Here is a 20,427-nt window from a genome sequence, read left to right on the forward strand (position 1 = left end):
ACACTGACTTAGTTGGTGATGTGATAAATCAAAATCAAATAAGAATCAGGGAATTCTTATTTGAGCGTGATCTTAAAGGATAAAAAATTGTCCCTTTATTGTAAAAAAACTATATTAAATTAAAAACACAGATAATAAAGCTCAATAAATAATATTACTCTCCCGACAGGGGGTCGGTCACCCATTCAGATTTAGTTGTGTCTAGCCAATGCTATTTGCAACCGTTTTAACTGTTTTTGTTTATATACACTTTTTTTTTGCAATAAAACACAAACGACTCCTCAACCTAAACTTTGCTCCCAGTCGATTAGACATTAGGCGTCCTCCTCCCAAAGTCCTCCCCCTCAACCCACCGATTAAGGTCTTTATAGATTTAGTGCGACGACCAACACAAAAAATAAACCTCCGGACCGCGATAAGCATAAATGCAGAAGTTAAATAAAATGAAATGAATACGAATGAAAAAAAAAACCATAACAAGAGACACCCAAACGTGCATCTTTCGCTAGTGAATGTGTGTTGTAATACAGGAAGCCAAAAAAAAGGAGCTGTCTCTTGTTGATAAGACCGAAAATCCGCAACCGCTAGCGAGCAGTGATCACGAGTTCCGCCACTAGAGAATCCTCCAAATCCTCCCAATGCGTATGTAGCGACCCAAAACATTGGAAGAAACTGGAGTACGATTCCAGGTCCGGGCACCAGCGACAGCAAAAAGGGCGGGTCGAAGCGCGTTTTTTGGCGACACACTGGGAGCAGCTAGATGCTTGCGCTAATCAGCAACTGTCTGTCACACATTTGCGCAAATTAGCTGATGAAGCGAATCGAAAATGGTTGGCTGGTGGTGTACGGCGCAACGGTTTTCTCGCGCATTTCTCGGCGGCGTGTCGCATCTTTGACTTTGACAGAGTTGCAATCGGTTTTGGTGCAAAAATCACTGCTCGACTGCAAGCGCGATAGACAAATTGCATGATGTGGATGTGTCGTTCAAACTTCAATTTTAAAAACAGGACTCACACAGATCAATCTTCTAAATTTCCCTTTTTTATGTGACTTTCATATACTTTTTGCTTTGCTGACATCAAGAAATCATTTTAATCAGTAAGCGCTATATTTAAGTTTCGTCTACCAAGTTAACCCCCACGCAAGCAGTAATCGAAGACGATGCTTGCTAGCAGACAAAACCCCCCCAATCTACTCCCCATAAAACAATAAACTACAGCTCAGGAACCGAGGAGAGAAAACACGTTACACGATCGCTAAAGGGAAGGTAAATAAACGATCCGGGTCGCGCGCCGTGTGCTTTACCGGGCAAGACTACGGCAGGGACTACTCTACCCTGCCGCTATGCAAAACTCCGGGCCCGGCAATAATCATCCGAAACAAAAGTTATGGTGATTGCAGAAAATTACTCATTTATTGCATCGATAAATTATTCATCTTTTAACATCTACCAAGTAGAAGAGAGAGAGAGAGAGAGAAAGGAAGACTTGTTGAAGGATTTTTGTGTGTTTTTATTAAAAGCGACACTAATCCACCGTCTTCAAGGCGCGTGGTATCACGGCACTACAAGAAATCAATTGAGGTCCATTTTTTAATTCGAAAGCCTCTCACCTTTGTGGGTATGGCAAAAAAATTCGTTCGGCCGGTCAGTTAAATTAAGGCGAAATATGGTATCCCATAAGGCACGCAAAACAAAACCGAAATGGACACCATACATGGGGTGGTACATATCCATATTGTCGCGAGCCAGTTGTCGCACGCGCGCGTGCTAAGTAGTAAATGGAAGCTGTAAGCGAGCTTACCAACAACGTACCCTTAGGTAATGTAGGATCGCCTCTCACCTTTAGCTGGAGCTGAGGTTTCTTTTGAACATTTTAATCCATTTCCAATCTTGTGTCTCGTGCCACGCGGAAAAAAATTGTATTCCCGTCCAAATTATGTCGTCAATAATAGTTTTTTGCTGGCGGTGTTTCCTCCCGTGTTGTTGATCCAAATATGCATTACGTCAATCTTTGTAGCCATACGGTACGATGAACATGATCGGGGTGGAAAAAATCGATAATGCTAAAATACATGCTTTCGGTTGTATTTTACTTGCGAAATGCCACCCACCACCCCACAGGAAGGCGGAACCACACAGATCTACCGAAAACAGAGAAATCTGTTACGGGTGGTGAATATTTGTTTGTACGCTGCTTTGTGTATTGCCGATAATGCACAGTGGTAGAATTTCATTCAAAATTTGGCATTAACATTGTTATTTTTTTTTGGCAAAATATGTTATTTACCTTCGGTTTGAACTGCCTAAATAAGACAGAAAAACATACTTGATTCCTAAATATTCTACCAGATGGCGCTAATTAAATAGTATCTTCAAGGTATTCTTAGGTATGTCATACTGTCATAATAACCTATTCTAAGAGAGAATAATTCCTATTTCTTTCTTGAGGGCTTTAATAGCTTACTTGGATACAAGTTGACCACAAGACAATTTGTTGAGCATAAAGGAGCCTTCCTTAGCTACTAAATGCCCTTGTCTTCCTGGTTGTATAAAATGCTCCTGACTAATATTACTTTGTTGTGAGGTGACAGCTACTCATATCGCTAATCGTGGCTCGGTAGGGTCAAATTCGACCTAGAAGAAATGCCAACAACATCTAGGACTAAGATCTAGTCTTGAACATGTATTGAAAAGTCTATGTAGTTTGGTAGCAAGAAAAAGAACTGATTAGCTGGTACAGAAGTAATCAGCTAAGTTTATATTTCTGGCGAAGTTTTGCAGGTTTTTCCTCCTGATTGTAGCTGGTGCGTTCATGAGCATCTGATGATTGTTGAGAAACATTTTGTTAAGAAAGTAAGACAATTTTTGGACTTTTGTCTTAAGAAATTGCCCTACGTGGCGATGAGGTATGTCTAGTTATTAATTGCCGTTCACATCTCGAACACAACAGCAAACGATCACGCGCTATCTGTTCTACGTCCGGGATATTTGGCGAGACAAAATAAAAAATACGGAACGTCCAAAACTTCCCCCAAAATCACCCAGCAGCCTCATCTTCCTTTCACACCTTTCACGGCACGGCATCAGTTCAGAGTCGGCAACAAAACGACGGCACGGCGACCTATTATTGTTTCATGTGAATAATATTTACATGTTTGCGTTAGAGGATTTCTCGCCCTGTTTACCTTGGCCAACAATTTCCTTTGGCACAAGTTTTACAGAACACAGCAAAAAAAAAAGCGGGACCAAATCACACATATTTTACAAACTAACAAGCTGGGTGTGTGAACAAGCGGCCTCAATCGGGTGGAACCGGAAAAAACATGTACCGATCAGGGAAAAGGAAATGGTAAAACACGGTTTGTCTTCCTGCATGTGGTGTGCGTCAGAAGAAAAAATACCGATACACCACATGTGACAACAAGAGTTTGAAATGGAGGATCGTGTGTTTTCTGCCTTGGATAACGTACATCACTGAGGCGTGGCAGTTGTTTTTTCTTCTTCCTGAAGTATGAAAAACAACCAAAACATAATGGCGTGTAAAGTAAGGGTGAGTGAATATTCCACGCCACCAACGAAAACTGTGCTGGGCGAGCAGACCAAAACTGGAGAAGCGCTCGCGGATAATACAAACAATTTTTGGAACCGATTTCGACAGTAAAATTCACTCCGTGGTGGTACCGTGGTTGATAATCATAACAGAAAGAAAAAAACTTCCTGCACCTGGAGTACTACGGCCAGACGGTAATTATCATAATGGTAGTATTGAACCTGCCGTGGCCTGTGTTCGCCTTTTTCGACTCCATATTACTGTACAAAAGCTGCTGCAACAGGTGGGCAGAGCAGCACAGACCGATTAACACACTGCTTTAAGCTAATCTCTAGCATATGGAGACCGATGTTGGAGACCAAGAACGCACCAGCCGATAAAACAATCGATTGTCTTTAAACCACTGCAGGCGAAAAAAACGGCGCGCTAAATGGGCCAATCATTTCCAGCATTCTACACGCACATAGCTCACCCATGTTAGATCGACCGTTAATTGAGGTTAATTAGTCACTGCAATCCAATGTGCCAACTCATCATCACCGGGCTCACGTTCAAATCCGGTTCGTTACATACGTGTGCGGGCGCGCACGCCCGCTCGGAGATGATTAATTATTCCGAGAAGAGTAAGAGCTTGACACCTTCTTACCGGCAATGGATCAACAATCAGCCCTTAAACACCGTTAGTGAAGGGCACACACGGTATGTGATTTTTTTTGTGTGTGCAGAAAACCCATTTAGCCCTAACAATGTTATCGGAGATCCTGGTGGATTAGAATTTCAAATCAATTTCCAGCGCATCCCTGCTTAGTGTGAGGTCCACCTTACGCCTCGCTTTACGACACATGAGCTGGGTTAGTTAGGATATCACGAGAAGGTTGTTCTATTTTTGAGATGAACTATGATACTTATTGTCAAATTCGATTGTTAGAGAAAAGTTTTCTATAAAGCCAAAAGGATATTATGGACTTTAAGATATCCGTTCTAGAGCTCAGGGATCTCACTAAACAGAAACTCAGGAAAGAAAACGTTCTTCAAATATCTGCCTCTCAGCTCAGAGTTACTCAGCTCAGATTCTCACTTATTGGATGGATGAATGTGGCAAGTCCAAAAGAAAATTAAGTATAATTACTACTATACTTATAAAACAAACATTATTATTATTTATTTAGTATATACTTAATTGTAAAAATATTTTTATTTATTTATCATATTGAAGATTATCTTTTGAGCAATAAAGTATTATTTTTGATTTAAGTTCCTTTTCTCTAAACTGACGTACAAAAATTTAAGTCCATTATAAGGTACATTATAAGAATATTTTACCTACAAAATGTGTATTAAATAAAAAGCAAACCTCGATTAGGATTAACAGGATATTCAAAATAACTTTGAAAACCCGATCGCATAAAATAGTAAACAATCCATCGATCAGTAAATTTTCCATTTCGTTTGTTCGAGAGTTTTCCCGTTCGAAAATGATAATAATGCTCGTTTTCGTAGTATGCTTCATATTACAGCACTTTTAACGATGAGCTTTTGTTAGAAAAATAGTCACAGGATGTCTCTACTCACACTACAGGCCCCTTAAAACCTGTAACTCAAAGGAGGAATTTGCGCATAAATCTTCTCGGGAAGCAAGTTTAAACGAAAAAGGACCCATTCTGACCCTTGAAGCCTTCAAGAAATCGATTCCTTCTGCGTTTCGTCTTGTACAAGAAATTTAACACCCGGCTCTGCAGCGGAATGGGAAATTGAAAGGAACAAAACAATCCCCGAAGCAAAAAGGATCCGCCCGTAGTCACCGAAAGGGGAGGGGCAACCATTTTTCTAATTTATTAGGAAACGCATCCTTAAAATTGGGCAGAGAGATCATAAAGCGGCCAGTGCGCTGAGATCGGTGTATCGTTTTTGTAGGTGTGCAGCATCAGGTAACCCAGGCTTTATTCAAGGCTTTTAATGTTTCGTCTAGAGCAGGAGTAACAGGAGGTTAGAGATTTCTTTTCTTCATAACCTGCAACCGTTTTATTTCGATGCATGCTGCAAGTGTTTTTGTCGAATCAACGAATGAAATCGACAAAAATATTTAAAATTATTTTTCCCTTGAGCTCCAAACACGAGGACCAAGATATCTCGTATCGAGCGTTCAAAGCGCACCAGCCAAAATATTTGCGACGCTTTTTTAACCAGGATAAAAGAAGTCACGGAAGATGGCGACAAACGTGTACACAACATTTAAACGGAAGATTCGAAAAATAAATTCCTCTTCTCGCATTTACTGCTCGCAGGCTGGCTGGCTGGCTGGCTGAAGCCCTCGGCCAGGCGTCTGCATTTATTATTTTTTCTGCTTCTGCCTACTGATCTCGCATTCATCTGTTTTCGCACCATTTCTGCCAAAGGGCCTCTTTTCGGCATTTTCGGGACCTTCCCCTGTCTTCCACTGCTTCGTCCTCGCTCTCCATCTCTCTCGCTTTTGCTTGAAAGGAATATAATCCTGGGCATGGTTGGCAAGCAACATAACCCAGACGCCGATCGGTTCCGTACGAAACCGTCCCACGGAGGACCCGTGGATCAGGGGGCCCAGGTCTCGGTTAACATTTGTCTTTCTTCGCACCATACACACACACACACACACGCCCGTGTAGGATCTCATCTCTCCTTATGCCTTTTTGTTTTGTTCGTTTGCCTTTTCGCTTGCCTTTGTGCTGCAGCGGAGGAGAGTTAACTTTTCCTTTTTTTCTCCTTTTTTCTGGTTCGAACCATTTTCAAGGCCGAAGCGTGGTAGGAAACCTTCCTGGAGAAACCGATCGAAGGGCAGGAAGGTTTGCTGGGCTTGCAGAAACCTATGCAGCCGATATGGTTCTGGGTTCGAGTCGCATGCAGAGTCCAAGTAGGGAATGTTGGAGGGATATTGGACGAAGGTTGATGGTGTGTAGGACGAAACGCAAAGTGGTAATCTGCAGAACGGTTCGTCCTTGTGAACTACTGGAAGAAACTGTTTCTGAGGTTATAACATATATAACATGGGGATATGTTACATCCCCATGATATAAACATGGAGACATAAAAGATATGGATTGCAAAGTTCTACAGCCGAGTAGAAAATTTCCCCTAACTTAATGCAACATTCCATTGTATGATTGCAAGGATTCCACTATCCTGTTGAAACATTCTATCGAGTGATTCAAAAGTTCTATTACATGATTCGAAATCGTCTATTGGCTTTATTTTCTCATAAAAAAAAAGTTAATTATTTCATAAAACAAAATAAAACAACTCCAAAAAATTATATGAATGAGAAAATTGACATCAAAACCCCATTATTTCCAGCACAAAAAAGGAAAAGTCCTCGGACATTCCTGCTTCTCGAGTGCTTTCTTCTGACATATTTTCGTGACATATTTTTATCAATTTTTCTTCCACTATCGATCGATCGTAAAAAGCTGAAAACGAGTCTGCTTTTGTGTCCAATTTTCCTTTTCCTCCGCAGTGCTTCCTTCCCACTAAGATGGACATCCACAGCCGCGCATAGAGGAATGTTTAAATTAATTCGTCTTCACTTTTTCACATCAAAAACATATCGTTCGCTGGAGTGTTTAAGTGTGGCTTGTGTTTCCTTCAATTTAACAACAGCAACATTTCAAACAAAACAAAGCTTTCTGTCGTTATTTTGGGTCCCCCAGCTTTTTTTTTCGTTTTGTCATTTGCCATGGAATAAATAATCACTTTCCTTATCTTTTTCCTCTCCGCCCTTAAAACACGTGGAGCGAGATCGGAAAGGATCGGGAACGGTGGGTGAGATGGGATGTGATCGCGAGACGCAGGAAACTAAACCAGTCGCGAGCAGCCCATTTTCGACGAGAGGAAAAGCGATCGATTCTGCTGGCCTCTGAGCCCTCGATCGCAGTGGCTCTCGCTGTCGCATATGCCTAATTAAAAACATTCTCACGTGCCCAACGCGACACACGGGGCGACATTTTCAACCTTTCTTCCCGTTTTTTATTTTATTTTTGGTGTTACGCTGAAATATTCATGAACTTCTACTAGCATAAACGGGTTTCTTTCTTTTACGAGAAGGAACCAACGTTTCCCTTAACGAAAAGAGTGTGATGGGGCATCAAAGCCAACCAAAGCATCGATACGTTGGCTCGATATGGAAGGAAAACGATCCACAAATTAGGGAGAAAAGTATGTCTGGTCTTCGGTGCTGCGTCTGCCTTTATTATGGTGAGATTTCATGCAAGAAGTCAAGAGGCGCACAGGTTAATAAGCTAGAGAATATATCCTCCGGCAGATAATGGCTGGTCCATTACCGGGCTGAGAAATCATTTTTCTCGCCCGGTAATCGTTTAGGGTAAAGCGAAAATTACATCGAACCCTCACGAGAATGCATGCTGGTGCACTTTTTGTTTTTGTTTTTTGCCAAAGGGGCAGCATGTGCAAACTCCATTTTCACGACCCTTAACAAGGAAGGTCGAACAGGTATAACAGCTACGGAACGTCAGCTCACACACTGACCTGATCGGGAACGTTGCGATCGGTCGAGAATTTATTGGCAAAAAAACGACCACGGGGCAAAATCCGTCGGGATCTTCACCTTCCGTTGGTCAGTGGTTTGCATCCGAGAAAAGTGAATCGCACGCGCATCGTACCAAATGCCTAATCATACACAACATCGGACGCGGCCGTCGCTGTAAAATATGATTCTTTCGAATTGAATTCACAATTCGTGTGGCGTTTCGCCAATTCGCTTCCATTCGAGGGCCCGAAAAGAATAGAGTTCTGCCCCTTGGTGATGGCGGAGGAGCTCGAGAGTTATGCTCACGACCGCTGTGCCATGATCTCGCTCGTGCCGAGACGCCGACAGTGCAGAATCGCCAGACGATTCCTGGCGCATGATAACTGCAGCTTCACGCTGCAAATGCAATTTCCCTTTAGTCGACTGATTCGAACGAACCACGGTGATGGTGGAGCTCGGATGAAAACAATCCCTCCCAAAGGGAAGGGGGTGGCGGGGGGGTGGCAGGTGGACGACGCAAGGAAAGGCTGAGAAAGGAAGAAAAAGCGGGGAACTTGGAAAAGCCAAACCGAACAAACGACTTCACACACAGCCCAGACGTACTTGGGTTGGGAGGATATTCTCGCTCGCTCTCTCCCTCTCTCTATCTCGATGGTCACCGGAACGGACCACGGGAACGGAAAAATCGGAATTCAATCGTCGCGAACAATCATATGTGCGTTTTTTCCCTCTTTATGCTGAGGACGAATGCTTGAACGCGTGGTCCAGGCGGGAGAGAAAAGAAAATATATTTTTCTAATTTATTATTTACCGTTTGCCTTCTTTTTTCTCGATTTCGGCGCCATGTCTGTGCTGGCTCTGCTGCGATCGGGCGCTCTGCTGATCGGGGATGTGTGTGACGGGAGGCGTCGCCTTGTCCCCTTCTGGCTGTGGTGCTGTGCCCTTTCTTTTGCTAAATCAAAAGGCCGCTTTTTTACAACACTGGTGCCTAGGTTTTACGGCTTTAAATTTTCTTCGTTCTTCTTGCCACTAGTGCAAAACACCACTTCGGGTGCATGAATCACACATGAAAACTGCTCCGTAAATCAATCGATCCGGGCTCTCTGATGTTGGGACGTGTGCCGTAATAACATTGACCTTGCCCGTGTTTACTACCGAGCACGCTTGAAATGTGAGTAAATATGCACTGATTTTTCCTCGTTTGATATCTTTTTCTTTTCTTTTTTACTATTCACACAGCCACAACACACGGCAGCACTTCAAAGGATACAGGGAAAAACACTTTTCTTCATCTAGCAACCAGATGCTTTTTAACTACTAAATCCACACACTTTGATCACACAAGCGCACACTGTTATCAAAACACACACGATGGCGGCAGCTTGTGTAGCTACCACACATTCACACACCCTTTTTCCTAACTTTTCCACCAAACAACCCGTAGCAGCTGGTCGCGTCCAAAATGTATGCTATTTTCCCAACTGCACCAATGTTTCCGTTTTTCCAGCAAGATCCTATCGCACGCCGCCCGTAGAACTCCGATTCCAGTGGGAAATAGTGCGCAAATGCAACAGCAGTAGCAGCAGAAGGGCAATCGATTTGCACAGCAGCCACCCAACAACAACAACGAGCGATGTGGTGTGTGACGATGCGATGAAACGAATTAAGTGAATGCACTTTTTTCCTAGTTTTCCATTCACGCTGGTTGTCGTCGGACGCGCGATGGTAAACAAACCCACGGCTGTCAAAATATTCACCACCCAGCAGCTGCTGTCAGAATTCGCATCTTTTTTTCTCGCTGCTGTGTGTGCTTTCTAATCACACCAGCACTACTACCATCACGACCGTGATGGGCTGTGAAACGTGTCGCAGGATCGTCACAACACCCTAGCTCCGTGGTGACATTTTCGCACCACTAAACGAAAATTCTATCGCAACGCCTGTTGAATCCGGTCGATTTTTCCTCGCTTTGCAGTCAGAAAGCATAAGGCTGGAACCGTTTACTGGTAGTGCTGCTTGTTCTGGATCAATCGTAACGTATCGTCGTTTCCGCCATTTGTTGGACAAACCGAACACCACAGATGCGCCGCCGTACTACCGTATAAACATCCGCTCTGGCACGGGAAATGCGCACTTCTTGGGCCCTGTTTGCAGTTTAGAACGTGCGGCTGTCAACAAATAATAGTGACTGACTATCTGAGTCCCCCCGAGAATGTAAGCGATGGGGAACTAAAATCGATAAAACACGGCGCACCGTACACGTCCACTCGCTCGCGTGGTTCAAGTCGAACTAACTAACACAGTTACACGGCCGTTCAGTTTTACCCCGCGGTTCGCACGTAGCGTTTGCTTTTGTTTTGCTTCGTACGTTGCCCACACACGCACACATACTTTATGCTCTGTAAAGAGAGCCGTATGTATCGCGCGGATCCCTTCACGCACACACGCTCACTTGTAACGTGATCCGTTTGTATGCGGGCTGAGATTTGGTTCTCTCTCGTGTTTTGTTACCCGCATCTCGCGCGCGCGAGAGAGTGAGCATAAAATAGCATAAATGCGAACCGAGTCAGGGATGCTCAAACAGGTAGCATATTGAGGTAAATTAAATTGAATAGTTTTATATAAAAATAAGGCAAAATATTCTCCTCAAAGTATCGGAGGTTAAACAAAATTTTATTAAACCTGCTCCTTTATCTCTCTCTATTTTTTGAAAAATAAAAATTATCATAAATCAATACACAACGCGCCTAACTACAATCAAAAAAGGCTTACAAAATATATTTAAAACTCAGTTTTCTTTATTCAACCAATGAAAAAGGTTTGTAAAGGAAAATCATTTGAAATTACACATGCTTTAATATTGAAGTTATTTAGCTCTTTGAAGTTAATTTTCTATCATATCGAATGGAAATGTTATTCATAAATGTTATAAACTTAATGCTGAAATCAAATAGCTTTAAAATTCAAATATTTCTTTTTAAAACATCTCAATCATTGTTCTTTACATAAAGAACTCTTCTACTTGTACTGGTTTACTGGACACATTAATATACCCCCTAGCCAGAAGATCAGTCCTTACTAAAGGTACGTTTCGCATGATTTTAAAATGAAAATTTAAAAAGTACCTCAATTAAGCATAACAAAATTTCGCAGAACAAGCATCGCTTCATGCGGTGCGGTGATATATAGTCAAAAGTTTTCAATATGGCAAGAATGATAGGCATGACGGTCAGAAAGTTGAAGCAAAATAAGATTTAAAAAATATATATTGCTTGTTTAATTTAAAATATTTGCAATACAGTATAAACTTTAAATTCAAACATGGATTTTCCAACCAACGAGCTTCACTTCATGGCACGATCGCACTCGATCCTTTTTCCTCAACATTGCCACAGTTGCCCAACCCTGCGATAAATAATAACCGTACAATTTCGTTCTCTCGATTACTGCCAGGCGATAAAACATAAACATTTATCCGGCATCTCGCTCGGCGTTTTTTATGCTACGATCCCCTCCGCACGCACCCGTCTTTGTCTTCCTTATGCGAACTTGATACCAGCTCTGCTTTTTCTTCTTTTTTTTCGTTCGTTATTTGTTGTTTCTTCTGCATACACAGTCTTCCTGCAGATGATCTGCGTAAGGATGGGTATAAGCGCGTGAAGCAAACGCGGGTCATCCCCGAAGGAACAGAGTGGGAGGGAGATGGGTGAGGGCTATGATCGTAAAAGGCAAACGATACGTTCTTGGAATGAACCCACCGGAAAACCCGCCGGCACGGTTTCGATTTTTTTTTTTTTTGACAATCCCACTACAAACACACACTCACATACTCCGTAGCCAGGGTGCCTTCCAAACAGTTGTGACCAGAACCAGACAGAATTTAAATTTCAAACCGTCTCGCGTTTCACACCGAACCCCGTTCGCAAGCTCGGCGACTCTCGCATCCCTTCTCGCATTTGGGGTGTCAAACGACGTTGAATTTTGGATTCTTTGCTGCTGCTGTCCACCGCTCGTTTCTTCAGGTTGGTTCGGGCGTTTCCTTCACAGGCTTTTGTCCTCCATTGACAAGATAAATAAGTTGGGTTATTCCCCAGGTTTTTTTGGGTTCGGGAAGTGAGAAAACTATCAACCAAAAGCGAGCGTTGAGAAAGGCGTCCAGCATAAATGAAATATTTACTTCGATCTATCAAAAAAATCAGGCAATTGTTGGCTAGACGGCTTTGTCATGAGTTTGTGATGTTGGGGAGGTGGAATAGGGAGACCAGGTTGTCCCTTTACCCGTATTGAGCAATCTATTCTTTCCACTTGAATTGATTGGACAAGAAAATGAGGCGATCTCATCACGGAGAGGTGTACACACTCGTGTTGTACATTAAAACTAAAAATAAACTAAAAATGTTTATAATCGTCTCGCATAACATTGAAGTTGCGTCAGCATCAGCCCTATCATCTCATCAAAATCGATTATTTGTATCAAGAGGGTCTCGTAATTGTCAACTAAATGGGCGATCTCCAAGCCTATCAGTATCAATTCAATTAATCTGGTAATAGTAAATCATGATGAGGAAAACAATAATATTGCACAGAACTGTACAATCTTCAACTGTTTAGTGTTGGTCCCTTTTTTCTATAGTTGATCACGTTCTAGGAGCACACCAAAGAGTATTCCTGAGGTAAGGGTAGCCTAAGCGTTCCCGCCATTAGATGACTTCCGTCGTTCGAAAATAGATACTTTCAGACTGCGTAGAACCATCCACTCTCTCAGTAGACAAACACAAAAAATCACCCCCAAAAACTGACCAAAACACTGTCGATTACACCGTGGATTCGGAAGAGGCGACACATTCCACTGCAACCGGGGAGCCCGGCGAGTGTGTCCCGGTGTGTAACAAAAAAAAAACGAGAGCAGACACAATATTGTTATGTATTTCGCAAAAATAGATTACCGACAGACGACATAGATTACACTGCTTCGGATCGACGTTAATGATTCGTCTTGCGACACACACGGCGATCCTCACAAATGTATATATATACATCGTCGCGTTTTTGCTAGACGGTCAAAACCGTTTGGGGGCTTTTAGTCAGCAGCTTCACCGTACCAGACCGAGTGTCGTGCCCGCTTAAAAATAGTTGTCCCCAGTTGTCCCTCACCAGAAAGAAAGGTGCGCCGCCGATGCGACATCTCTGAGACGAACCTCCAAACATCCTCCCAGTACACTGGTGGCCTGTTGGATTTCTCTATCCCAGCGACCGCCGGATGAATTGCCAAGGAATTGGGGCTGTGTCGAAATGTGCCAACGCGAAGAAGTGTTTTTGTTTTGATTTAAGATGTTTCCTTTCCTTTTTGCCGTCTGCGACGAGTTGATTCTCCTACTGGTAGAGAGTTTCCGTTTTGTGCAGAACTCTCCCGCCAACCCCAAGGAAATCTCTTTCGCATGTCTGGCGCAACTCTAGGGGAGGGATCGTTTTCCACTGATATATTTGTCTGGCATGACACACCGGGTTTCTTTGCCGAAGAAAACGGACATCTTTTGGGGATGGACGGCTGGCCCCGGATGAAGAGGATGATGCTGTGTCCCCATCATCCTGATGCAGCAGCAATTCATTAAACATTCAGTCTTAATCTTTCACTCGCCTTTCTCGCCACATATCTGACGTTATTGAGATGGGAAGGGGATGAAATTACGAAAGCAGCGAAATTCCAACGCACGAAACGACCACACACACACACAAACGAAGGACGTCGGTATGCGCGTGCTATCGCTTTGTCATGTGCGAATGTGGGGTTGGGAAATTCAGATCCGTCGGCTGCAGTACTAGCAGCAGCCATGGTTTGGTGAACGAAAGGCATTTGATTATTTTACCGAAGCTACCGGCAACGAGAAACGGATAGACATTTTGCAGCGCATTTGTGTTGGCTCCATTTCGGTACTGGTTGCGTTGCCACCTGCTTCCCACAGGCTGAGATGTATAGAAGTGTCACGCCCAGACAAAACAATAGCCGAGACGACATAACCTAGTTTATGCAGCGATCGAAAGGAAAAAGTTTTAAAACGGTGGATTTATTTTAAATCCCCTTTCAAGCTAATTTAAATTATAGTTCCACCCTGTTTTTCCAGCAACATCCTCAAGAAGTCCTCCGCTATTGGTCAGATCTATCCCCTATTAATAAGACAAATTAGGTTTCCTGTTTTAAGGGATCCTCATTGAAGCTGGTTATCCTTCAAAATCCATAATTAAATCACACATGAACCATCTTGGGAATATCCTCAAGTATTCCTGGTGAAATGAAGCTGTCTGTGCTCTCATTGGAGACTACATCACACAACTCTTCGTCCTAGACCAGGAACATCATCTATTAGTAGTTGATTGACAAAGACAGCAATTTCTTCGAACGACTAACTTTAGTACTTCCCTCAGATGTTATGTATTCAAGGTACTCCTGGCTCTAGACGGTGCGAGTCTTCTTAAATGATTCTCCGAATAGATTTTCATAAATGTTGGTTTCCTTGGTAAGTATCCTGATCGAAAAGGCTGGATTGCGAGTGGCGTGCCACGAACAAGAGGTCCTTAGACTTTCAGGCTTTATAGGACTGTGATCTCCTTGAAGCAGATCAAATGATCTCAAGCAGCAAAAACATACCAACTGTCAACTAAAATAAGTCATTACTGACCCATGTTGTCCGTATATTCAAATTTTATCAGTTCCATATTATAGTACCTTCTACATCCTGCATTGCTACCCGTGCAGCTAAGCTTATTTTAGCAAGGACACCAAACTTAGAAGCCGAGAGTCCAAAGCAACAGGTGCAACCTAAAGTTGGGAATTACCCCATTAATGCAACCTGCACACAGAACGTAACGACGATCACAGGTACGAAACATCGTTACCCTTACATCGCCATACAGTACCCTGAGGGCACGCATCATCAGCAAAAGGCTCTACCCCGGTTTCGGAATTAAATTTCGCTTGAAAAATGAATATCAAAACACTTGACGAGCTTTACACCCGGGCGCAAGATATCCTGCGAACAGCACGAGCAGCAGTGTGAAGATTCGAAGACACCTTTTCCCCCTCCCCGCACAAAATCCCTCGGGAATTACCTGTCACACCGCGTGGTGGCCATCATTACCGGAATGCCCTTGCACACAATAACGAATCTTACGATCAAAACACAATAGAAAAACTGTCAGATCGGCTGTAAGGAAAATGGGAAGGGAAGAAGTAGAAGATCCCAGAACGAAGGGATTTCTCCACGATGGGGTGGTGGAATATGGTGGAGAGACAGAGAGAGAGAGAGAGCCCGAAAATCTTGACTGTTAATATTTATCTCATTTCAATGCTCTCATGGGCATCATCATCATCATCATTTTTTACTTCACCTCTAGCTTCTATACAAAATGTTGTTCGAGAAAGCTGCTAGCGATCGTACGATCGTACCGAACAAAAGCTTCAATATCGTTGTGTTTTTTTTCTCCGCTCCTCACTTTTCTCAGGTTCCCTCAGGTTTTTCTTATTTTCTATTCATCTTGCCTGATGCATTGTGGGTTCTGCTGCTGCTGCTCTTCGCTTATTTTCTTTAGCACTTCGCGTTTGCTCTGTGTGTCCGTTTTTAACTGACGTTTGACTGTTTTTGTTCCTTTGCTTTCGTTGTTTCGTTTGTTGTTCTCATTTTCTTCTCACTTCTCTCGTTCGCTTTTGCTCTTTTGTATGGACTTTGAATGCGTTTTTTTTCTAGCTTTTTTCCTGCTTTTTTTCCGCTTCTCCACACACTTCACAATTCTTTGTGCTTCGATTTTACCACACCATCGCGCGCTTCGTTTTTCTTTTCTTGTTCTGTGTTGTTCTTTTGCTCTTTCATTTTTCATTTCCTTTTCTGCTGTCCGTTTGGAGGAACGTTACAAAAAAGAGGTTCTTTCCAAACGGGCAAACGTTCTTTTCAAGTGTTAAGGAATCAGATTTTATTATTACACTCGTTTCTTTTCATTTTACGAGCATCAACCCCCCGCTGGATGGGATCGGTGAACCAACCCGAGGGGGTGAAGGTGGACGAAGGGTGCACCAAAGGGCAGAAAACGGGACACCGGTTAAGGGCGAGGGCAAGTTGAGTGTGTACGCGCAGAACGACCGGCGTAAGGTCGATCGGGCGATCGTCGAGGACAACAAAAAAAGTGCCGGACGGATACGGTAACGTGAGGTGGAACGAGGAAGGAGGTGGACGAAGGGGATGATTTTTTTTAACACGAACCTTTGTAAACGATCAACTTCAGCCTGTCTGTCAGAATCTAATCGCTTTCGGTTGAGGAACACTTTGCTGTGCGTATTACCATACCCAAAGGGCGTATCATGCAACAAAATTGCGAGAAATCCTAGTCACGGCACCAGACTCGAGTACTGTTTAAGAGCACTGAAAGGAACAAAATGGAGAACGAACGAATGTGCAAAATAAAACAGTAAAGCCCGTCTAATTAATTTCACCACATTCACAGATACAGATCTTATCGTCAGCCGACTGATAGCATTATCCTTTCCCCTGCCGTGCAAAACGATAAATATCAGCCGATCGTTCGTTCTCTATTGGCGACTTTCACGACGTGCCTTGTCACAAAGATTTTGGGAGGAAGGATAGGAAGGATACTATCCGATCCGGGTGGAAGATTGGTTCAGCAGTGCAACAATGAGGTCAGAACCGATCATAAAGTAGCCGACTTTATATGACAGTAGCAACGGTTGTATGCTGTGTGTGACAGACACAACAGCAAGTAACCGTCGAAACCCCTCATTTCTCTCAACGACGCTTTTCAACACCTTCCTGAGCAATGGGCGGTGACAGCATTTTGCACAGCAAGGGCGGGTTTGTGCTTCACAGCCGAGATCGAGATCAGTGCACCCTTTTTGCAGTGCGGAATGCGTTTTTGAAATTTATATTTAAACCCTTGCCGCAACCACAACAACACACCCACCGCTTACAGCATGCCAGTGCCGTAAAACCACCCCAAAAGTCGCACCAAACACACAAACGGGGCCAGGCCAGGCGAGGTCGAAAATTTGCATTTTAATTAAAATTTCTCCATCACCTTTGGCACGGTGTTAAAAGGTATGCATACTTACGAGGACGTCGGTTTGGCGGCCCATTCTCCATCACATCTCGCACCTAATTGCGCCGGTAGATTGAAACCCCCGTGCGGCATTACGTGTGCATGCTGCGCCCAAATAGCATCGTTTAGTCGGTTGTAATGAGTTTCGGTGAAATGGGCAAGAATTTTTCCAATAAATTGCACCAAGTTATACCGCAAATTTTGCCGCCGAACGGTTCACTTTCCGCGCAATGGAGTTGTTTGGCGGGCAGTATGGAAAACTGGCAGCTGTGTGTTTTTATGCTTTAAAAATGAATACTTTATGCATGCACCGATTGGTTGGTGTGCTCAATGCTGGAGATTTTAAAATATATTTATTTTATTTAACTACTTTTATGGCACAGTTTAAGGGCTGCAAGTTCTCCTCAAAGTACTGCGAGTGGTATATGCCATTAAAATATTCCAGAACTTTTATTTATATTTCCTGTACATTGTAATCCTATATTATTGAGCTGTACTCCAAGATTACCTTTATTTCGAAAACATTAACTTTTGTGGGTCCCTTAGTCCATCGATTGCTTACTAAAACCCTTGAAGGCCATTAGTATAAAACACTCAAAACGATTATCAAGTTCTCAGACCGATGCTCAGTACATCCCGACTACAGAACTTCACCAATACTTAACTGACCTGAAATTTGACAGATCGACGTCAACTTACTTACTTACTTATCAGGCGCTACAACCGCTTTGCGGTCTTGGCCTGCTGCAACAATCCTCGATACCGCTCACGGTTCAGCGCCGTCGTCTGCCAATCCGTTATCCCGGCCGTTCTGGCGGACGCATCAACACCATCACTCCATCTCAATTTGGGCCTACCACGCCTCCTCTGTCCGTGTGGACGGCCTAAAAGGACTTTACGGGCTGGGTCGTCCGGTGTCATTCTCATGACGTGACCAGCCCATCGGAGCCTAGCGAGTCTAATGCGCTGCACGATAGTGAGATCATCGTACAGCTCGTAGAGCTCGTCATTGTAGCGGCTCCTCCATTGTCCTTCCACATATACGGGGCCAACAATCCTTCTGAGCATCTTCCTTTCGAACGCGGCTAAGAGAGCTTCGTCAGTTTTGGACAGAGTCCATGTCTCAGAGGCGTATGTGAGTACTGGAACTATCAATGTTCTGTACGATCCCAGCTTCGTCCGTCGCGACAGGTATTTACAGTGGAGAAGTTTCCTCAGGCTGTAGTATGAACGGTTGGCAGCCAGCACCCGTGCGCGTAACTCAACATCAATGTTGTTGTCGGTGCTGACTTTTGACCCCAGATAGGTGAAGTTTTGGACGACTTCGAAAGTGCGGTCACCTATCTGTACATCACCCCTGCGTAAATCAGTGTTTGTTAGCAGGGCCGCTGGTGGTGCCACCATCATTTTGGTTTTCGCCTCGTTAATCTCCAACCCGAGGTTCTGTGCCGCACGCTCGATCCTTTGATAAGCTTCTGCTACATAGGAGAGCCTCAAAGCAATGATGTCTATGTCATTAGCGTATGCCAGGATCTGGATTGACTTATAGAAGATGGTCCCCGAAGTTTCCACCTCTGAGTCACGGATGGCTCTCTCTAGCGCCAGATTGAAGAGGAGACAGGCAAGCCCATCTCCGTGGCGTAGGCCCTTGGTGGTAGCAAAGGGCCCTGAGAGTTTTCCATCCACCTTCACCTGGCATGTGATGTTGGCCGTTGTCATTCGTACAAGCCTGGTAAGCTTGGCCGGGATTCCAAAAGAGCTCATTGCGTCGTACAGTTTTACCCTGGCTATGCTGTCATAGGCGGCTTTAAAATCAATGAAGAGATGGGACTACAATTACTAGTCCCGAATAAAGATACCTAATTAACTAACTAACCAGAATGGAAATGAAGTCTCTCAAACTCAATTGATTCGTCTTAACCCTTAGTCCAAGATTGCTCTTAAACAAGCAACAGCATTAAGGCCTTAATCAACGGGCTGTCACATTAGCACACGTTGCAAATTTTGCCTCACCACATATTGTCTCCAATCGCACACCAATGCGACCTTTGCCTTCATTTACCATAAGCTTCCCCGAGGCGCTGCAGTAAGCTGCACATACAAGCATTAAGCCAGATTTATCTATTCCCCCGGTTGCTTCCTAGCGCCTACAGTTGCAACGAACGCGCACACATCGAATATAATTTATTTACGTTGGAAAATTGCGTTCCTCCCAGGGTGGCTGGAGAGACGTAGGCCCAACACACCAACATTTATTTTCAGCTCCTTTTTAAGAGTCCGCCGGAGGTTAATCTTTTGTCACCTTCATCATCATCGCTGTGAAGACAGATTGAAAGTTGGGGGAAGAAAAAACGCGTGCAGCAGGGAACCGTACCGGCCATTATCTTAAGTAGTAAAGCTTTCGGAAGGTGAGATCAGCACCCATCCACCGCAGCACACCGCCGGAGCGGTGCGGACGAATCAACAACCATAATCCCGTTGCCCATAATCGCGGATAATCCAATTAAACAAACGAGATTCATTCTCGTGTTGGTGTCTTGATTATACTGCAGCCGGCAGCTGCAACCCAATATGGACTTTTAAAGCGTTTCAGACCGCCTGCCTAGTGGATGTGGACGCTGCGGTGGGAGCGTGCGAGTCATAAAGTCGTTTCCATTTGGAGAGATGAATGAGGTGTTTCCTTGGTGCATATTGTTGGCGGATTCGCATTAGCGCAAGACTACTTAAAGTTTGCTTTCGTTAAAGCCTTTTTAGTGTTCTAAACGGTGCAGATATTCATTAACAAATCACCTGAACAGCAACTGTTGTGCTGGGAGCCCAAGACGCCTTCCCGCGGGCTAGAAGTTGAAGTATTACATCGTCTTCTCATTTCCTTTTCATCGAGTACCAGCATGAAACCGCCATTAACGGCATTCATTCACGGGCAAAAATTTCGTTGTTAAAATGTCGCACTCAATAAATAGCACCCTCGTTCCCTCCTCCTCTTCACCAAACCTCCCCCTGTACCCACCATCGCCCGAGAGGATTGGAAGCGAATAAGAAGCAGCTCGCACAGAGTAGCATGATTTGCATAATATTTCCTTTGAACTCGGTGTGCGATTCGCCGCAGGAAGAAGAATCCATCCATATTCTGCGACTCTGTGCGAGATTCGTGCACACGTTCTCCACACCCGGATCCGGGGAACACAGCCACAAAGAATCAGCATCAGCGAAGGTGTGGCGAGAAAACGTAACGCGCGCACGCTCGCGCCAGCGGCT

At 43.9% G+C, this 20,427-nt stretch overlaps 1 protein-coding gene across 2 annotated transcripts in view; it reads right to left on the minus strand.

Annotated features, from left to right (window-relative positions):
- LOC118510850 (bone morphogenetic protein receptor type-1B) overlaps positions 1–20,427 on the minus strand; it is a 122,672-nt gene that overhangs the window by 21,733 nt on the left and 80,512 nt on the right. Inside the window, exon 1 of one of the 2 annotated variants that reach the window (XM_036053182.1) lies at positions 8,879–10,390. The exons of the other annotated variant lie outside the window; for it this stretch is intronic. Coding sequence (XP_035909075.1) covers positions 8,879–8,912 — 34 coding nt within the window. The 5' untranslated portion in view covers positions 8,913–10,390. Of the gene's footprint in view, positions 1–8,878; positions 10,391–20,427 lie in introns of those variants that run through there. 2 annotated transcript variants of the gene reach the window in all.

The sequence above is a fragment of the Anopheles stephensi genome, chromosome 3 (genome assembly GCF_013141755.1).
Source record: "Anopheles stephensi strain Indian chromosome 3, UCI_ANSTEP_V1.0, whole genome shotgun sequence".
Lineage (NCBI taxonomy): Eukaryota > Metazoa > Arthropoda > Insecta > Diptera > Culicidae > Anopheles > Anopheles stephensi.